This window comes from Archocentrus centrarchus, chromosome 1, assembly GCF_007364275.1.
Source record: "Archocentrus centrarchus isolate MPI-CPG fArcCen1 chromosome 1, fArcCen1, whole genome shotgun sequence".
Lineage (NCBI taxonomy): Eukaryota > Metazoa > Chordata > Actinopteri > Cichliformes > Cichlidae > Archocentrus > Archocentrus centrarchus.
Window position 1 is genome coordinate 33,122,789 of NC_044346.1, and position 6,699 is coordinate 33,129,487.

General features: G+C 37.4%; 1 protein-coding gene across 1 annotated transcript; it reads left to right on the forward strand.

Moving 5' to 3' along the window:
- Positions 1-1,529: 1,529 nt before the first annotated feature.
- Positions 1,530-6,111, forward strand: klf1 (Kruppel like factor 1 (erythroid)). Its single transcript, XM_030743881.1, has 4 exons — positions 1,530-1,669; positions 1,774-1,856; positions 3,252-4,116; positions 4,207-6,111. Exons 2-4 carry the CDS (start codon positions 1,782-1,784, stop codon positions 4,380-4,382), a joined length of 1,116 nt encoding a protein of 371 aa, XP_030599741.1. The 5' UTR covers positions 1,530-1,669; positions 1,774-1,781; the 3' UTR covers positions 4,383-6,111.
- Positions 6,112-6,699: the final 588 nt, after the last annotated feature.

Here is a 6,699-nt window from a genome sequence, read left to right on the forward strand (position 1 = left end):
AGAACAGAGATCTTATGAATAGTAACTCAAACTAAAATAGTAATTGTGAGGCTCTGTGTGAACAAATGCACACCTCAGTCAGATGCCTTTGCAAATAAACTCTCGTGTGTCAAATAAACAGACTGAATTGAATATAATATGTCTATATAAAGCTGATCACTGCAGCTTTCAGCCTGCATAGTGGATGTCTTATGTGTGGTCGTCACTCAGGGGGAAGGAGAGTCTTTATCAGTGGCGGGCAAGTCATCGGGGGTCAGCAGCAGTCAGGGCATCACTATCTGTGGAAATACAGCAGCCTGCATTTGCCCCATGTCTGCAGATAAACAGCAGCCAGAATATAATCACCTTTCACACACAGGTCTTCTCAGAAGCCACATGTCCTCACTGGGAATACAGAGACAACCTGTGTGCATGAGTGTGTTAAACTGTAAGCAGTAAAAACAGAAGGGATTCACTTTCTGCTGTAGATTCAAACAATTAAAATTATTACATATCTATTATTTGTTTGTGTATGCCAGTCACCTCACCTGTTTTCAGACAGTTACAGAAACACATTAAAAGTATGCAAGTAGCTTTTTAGAATTATATATGTTTATTTTTATTAATCATTTAACATTAACATTTCTATCAACATTAAATGAGCATAAAACCTCTCTGTACATGTGCCCACACAGTCTGGACTCCGTGCCAAAGCATGCTTACATAGATAACAGCCAATGATCTGTTTACTTGTGAATGAAAAATAACCGAGTACGTGCTACGTGTCTGCACGTAATGGGTGGATGGTAGTGAAGTAACACTTAGATAATGTTTTCAGCATTATTATCACTTTTTAAGTTATATTCAACTATTCACAGTGACTATTAACATTTTATTGTTTATATTTTAGTATAATTTTGAGTCTACTTGTTCAATTTTTATGCAGCAGCTCTTTAATAACCTTTGCTTATTTTGTGCAAGTTTAGATCTTTGATAGTTTCGGTCTTTATTTTGGGGCTCAGCATTTTGTGTGATTTATGCTACTTACAAAATAAAAGTTTCTGGGGACAAACCAAAATGTTTCTCTTGCATTTGTTTTCCACCTGAAAATTCAATAATACCAATAACAGTCAACACTCACTGATGTAATCGTCGTTATCATTTTTAACTTTAAAAACACAAGTGTAAGATAAAGTCAGCATGTCGGTGATGGTGATTCATTAAACGACCACATGTTTTAGGTTTTCATCTCAGCACCAGTTTGATTGGGCACGGCACATTTAACCAACAAAAGTTTCTTGGTGGTTCTTCAGACATGAAAGGTGAGAGGACAGCATGACGCTCATCAGTGTTTTTTCAGGTTTTATTGCTCTGAATCCGACACAACAGGAAGACAGTGTGTTGAGGTCAGATAATAGAGTTTCTTAGGGTTTATAATTGACCGGTCTTAAAGGAACCAGCTAAGTATTTTACGCTTACGCTCCACCTCCTAACGGTCAAAACCTATATGAAAAAGAGAGATTTGAAGTTAGACTTGCAGCTGACAGAGATAGACAAGCGAGAGGAGGGAGAGATAGCAGGCAAGGAATGACGAAAAGGAGGCAGCCCTCTGTGGCCTGTTAGCATTGAGTGGACCTTAACTGGGATGAGAGGCCTGGTGAGCTGGAGTCTGACTTTCTGTTAGCTCAAGGTGAGGTAGACATGTAAAAAAAAAAAAAAAAAAAAAAAAAAGACAGAAGTATCCAAAAGAAAAGAGAAACTTTACTGTTGTCGTTGCACCTGCTGCCTTATCAGAGTGCTTGATGGCTGTTACCCAGGCTGTGCTCCCTTCCTTCAGCTCCTTCTCCAGCCTCTCTCACTTCAGTGACAATATGAAAGTAAGTATTATGTTCACTTCAAATTTTTGATGCTTTTAGTGAAATATGGTGACTGAACTGGCATATAATTTATTTACTGGACATATGTGTCTATCTTTATTATAATGCTGGCCTAATAACTCTCAGATTTAAACGGGCGAAAAAGTGGCTTGTAGGTTTTTATTTGTTCCAAAGGGTTCTAAAATACACATTAAACATTTTCAAGATTAAGTTAAATTTTAATTACAATTTATAACTTTTGATAAAATCTTGCTCTTGTTCCAGTTGAGTTCGCTTTTTGTACTGTAAGCTGTTTTATATGAAAAATAGCAATTTAATCACAATATAAAGAAAGTCTGCAGGGAGTGAACTGTTTAATACGCTGATTTAATGAATATCATTAAGGATAGCTTTGTATTTGTATTAGAATAATACTCACATGTTCATACTGGGTTTTTCTTTGCTTAAACTTTGAGTTTGTGGGTGACCTCACAAGCAAGCGCAACTGATCTGCCTACAGTGAGAGCCATCACTGTTTCTCACCTTATTTGACAGAAATCTTTGCATTTTCTAGTTATTTACAGCAATCTGAAAAACAAAAAAATGATTATAATGTGCAAGTAAATGAAACACCACTTTACAAAACCAATAATAATAAAACTACATTACTGGTGATTTTCTTTACTCACTGCCTTGGCAAAGCCTGAAACTTTGCATCATCTTAAATTTGCAGAGAAGTCATTAATAATTTAAATTTCGCAATAAAATGCTCTAATTCTTACGCAGGTGTGGAAATGTACAGAAAGATAAAAGCATGTTTAAATAGAAGATGTTCTTATAATAAAAAGTAAAACTAATATTTTTGTAGTTCAAAAATAAAATTGACAATTTTGTGTCTCTGTGATTTACAAATTGTACACGTGATAACAGCGGACTCTCTGAAAACTGAAACATATTGTTGAAATTGCACATATTTTTTCTTGAGACACCTCAGACTAGTCATCATGCTAAATAGTTTTACCATTTAAAATCAGATTAGGCGTTATGTCGCCCTTAACAAGAAGTTTGACTCCCCTGGTGCAAGTGGAAATCTCCTGTACTCATTCTATGTACAAATGCCTTTTAAAATTCAGCTTAACTTAATGTGAGGCTTAACTTTGCTAAGAGTTAGACAAATCAAGTTAGTGCAAGTAATCAAGTTTGTATAATACAGAGAAAATTTGGAAAGTACCCACCTCATTTGGCTAAACACAGAATGGTGAAAATACTTCAAGGAAAAGATGAGGTTGGTGGATTTGATCCCCCATCGGTCAGACTGGTTACTTAGAGTCAGTAAAATGACAAATACAGTCAATAACACTTTAATACTTTTAAGGATGTTCTTGGTTTTCATAACTTCTTAACTCTCTCCAACAGGTGTGTAAGTCTGATGGGTCTCTCCCTTTAGACTCTCCAAGTACTAAACTGTCACCAAACAGCTCTGAGCAACTGCAGGTCTCTCAACAAATGACAGAGGAGCTCTTGGATGATGACAGCCAAGCATCTTGGGACATTGAGTTCCTGTTGTCAGAGTGGAACAGCCCTTCTCCTGACCCCAGTGCCTCTCTCAACAACAGCAACCAACCGCTTCCACAATATGACCCGAACATTGCATACCAAGAGGCGGGCATGCTTAAGGACCCATCAGGACAAGAGAGTCTGCAGATGAACAGCTGCAGCCTCATGGCTGAGCTCATGTCCCCTGCTGAAACCACCACAGTCCAGCCAGAGCTGTACCACCATGGTTTTAATGATGACCAAACAGGTCGGACTTTATTTCCTAATGTACATAATGTAAATCAGTTTGACTTCTGCCAAGGAGGAAGTATGGAAAGACACAGCAGAGGAAGCCTCAGTAAGGTCACATCATGGGACTTCAACCCCTACTATCACCAGCAGCACCAGCAGCAGCAGCAGCACCCTTCTATGGTGACCATCCCTGAAAACAGGTTCATCCCACCTCAGGCTTTGACCCCTGACCCTCGACACTACAGCTACGGGCACCATTTCAACCACAACGCCAGCCTTTACTGTGACTTCACCCACAGCCAGGGCCATTTGCCCCTTCACCAGCAGCCCCTGCTGGTTGGACAACAGTTGCCCCCTGGTGGGTTGGAGGGGAAGCGTGGCAGGAGAGCTGCAGGGAAAAAGAAACCAGCCATGCACAGCTGTCAATATCACGGCTGCAGCAAGACCTACACCAAGAGCTCACACCTCAAGGCTCACCTCCGCACCCACACAGGTAACCAAAGAAACAACTGTAACATTTAAGTACAGGCACTGTTTAACTGATGCATTTCTTAAGTACTGTCTGCTTTATTTTTATTATCAGGTGAAAAGCCTTATCACTGTTCATGGGAGGGCTGCAACTGGAAATTTGCTCGTTCAGATGAACTGACGCGTCACTACCGCAAGCACACGGGTCAGAAACCGTACCAGTGTATGCTCTGTCAGAGGGCCTTCTCCCGCTCAGACCACCTTGCTCTGCATATGAAGAGGCACAACTGAAGCTCTCACATACACACAAATTTACACCTCTGCCATTAAGACAATTAAATGAAAAAAGTAGACAATTCTTGTCTGAATTTAGGACCTCAAAAGTCAGCTGGTGTAGATGTTTTTGGTAAACTTAAAAAAAAAAAAAACCGAGATAAGTCTTATTCAAAACCCTTCAAAATCCGAAATGAGTGATATCTACCATTTAAAGAGTGACTGTTAGTGATTGATGAACCAGTGGCATGTGGTGGAATACTCCACACATGATGGACAGAAAACGATGCAGCAGGCAGCTTGCTGAAGGTGCTGTAGCAAGTTTTTCTCTTTGTCTCTTTCTACCACACACATTTTAAATTTGAGGACCTTTACTGGTGTTTTCCTGTCCTTAAAGGGCACCAATTATTCTCATTCTCAACACCATGTTTTTATTCTCAAACCCTGCTGAAGCAGCTTTGCATGAGTCACAGTTCAAAACAATATGTCTGTATCTTATTACACCGCTTTGGTGCAGCCCCTCACTTTATCCACTGTCTCAAAGAAGCCATTTTAGCCCCTCCCTCTTCAATCCATCTTTTCCCTGATTGGATGCTCCTCATAAACAGAAATTTTGAACAGCAGGTGGGTGGGGCTTCTGTGTGCCTAAGATGAGCATATTAGATATATCTATTCTCTGTGACATCATACAGAAAAAAAAAACTCTGAATCTGAGTGTTTAGAGTCTGAAGGATTAGGATTACTCACACATACACTGACCTCATACCTTAGCCTTATTTAATATGAAGCTCCACCATTGTAATGACAGAAAATATTAGATAGATAGACCCCTTTAACCATCACAACTAAGCACCAGAAGAAGACCACATATGTACAATAAGCCTGCTTAAAGTTACAAGAGCCGTACAAACACTGTACACACAGCGGACTTAAACACTAACCAAAGGCCTAAAGGTGTGTGTAACATTGGTTAGAATATGATGCACAATAGTGTATCCAGAACTCACAGCTTACTGAACAAAGCTATGGATGCTTATTAGCAGTGCTTAATTATGTCAGCACTGAGATGATCTGATATATTTGTCTGTTTCCATTACGGCTAAAGTAAAATGAAATACTGATGTTGGCAGATTTTTCTTTCTTTCTTTCTTTCTTTCTTTCTTTCTTCTTTCTTTCTTTCTTTCTTTCTTTCTTTCTTTCTTTCTTTCTTCTTTCTTCTTTCTTTCTTCTTTCTTTCTACTTCCCCTTTTTTGTGCAAGGGAAATAAATAAATCTTCATTATGAATAAACACAAACTTCATAACTTTTGCTGCTGCATTGCAGTATCTTGAATGAGCACAAATTTTTATCTTTGAACTAAAAAATCTTTTAAACTGGATTCCAGGCATCAGGACCACAACCTGATGTGATGCAACAGTTAAACATCAAGCAGTCAGCATAGAAATTTTGACCCGTGACCATGAACTGCTGTATCCAAAATGATAATAGAAAAAGCCTTAAATTATATGTAAAACAACTAATATGGGGTTATGCTTTTCTTTAAATATATTTTTATTTAAAAATAAGGAGGAGATCAAGGAGATTTTAAAGCTGTAAATAATCAGCATATTTCTGAGCTCTCTGTTATTATTAAAAATAAGCAACATATTTATTTTCACAATCTTTTATATCAGCAGAAGATACTATATTATTTGTAAAGTGTCTTTATTTCAAAAGACTGCATTAAGCACTGTTATTTTAAGAATTGTTAATATTATCTTATTTCCAATAATAAAGTCTTTTAATGCTGTAAAACTATTTGTGACTCTAGTCTGTTTTTCCAAAGTGGCCTATCTTAAAAAGACAATGATAACACTGTGATAACTATTATTAATAAATGATACATACTTACTCTCGTCCTATGACAGCTGGAATAGGCTCCAGGTCAAGACGTCCGGTCACTCCAGAATTTACTGGTTAATAAATATTATGATATGCATTAAAGACACTATTTGAATGATCATCCTAAAGTTCAAAGTCATGTATAAGACTTTATTTAAGAAGGCAGGTGTGGGTGGTGCTGTCAGCAATACATAATACAATCATTATTTTTTACATAACATAAACCAATGCAACAGAAATTATAGCATTACTAATTATTATTAATAATAATTGATAATAACGACTGTTTTGTTATTTGTCAATGGTAAAAGAATTGTAAAATAATTTGTGCTCTATCAAAATGTTTTTATATGAAGGTACCTCATAGTATTTATTAACTATTTACAAAGTTCAATACCTATCAAGACAATGGTCGTAAAATGTTGTGTAAATCAATTATTAACCACTTTGTGAA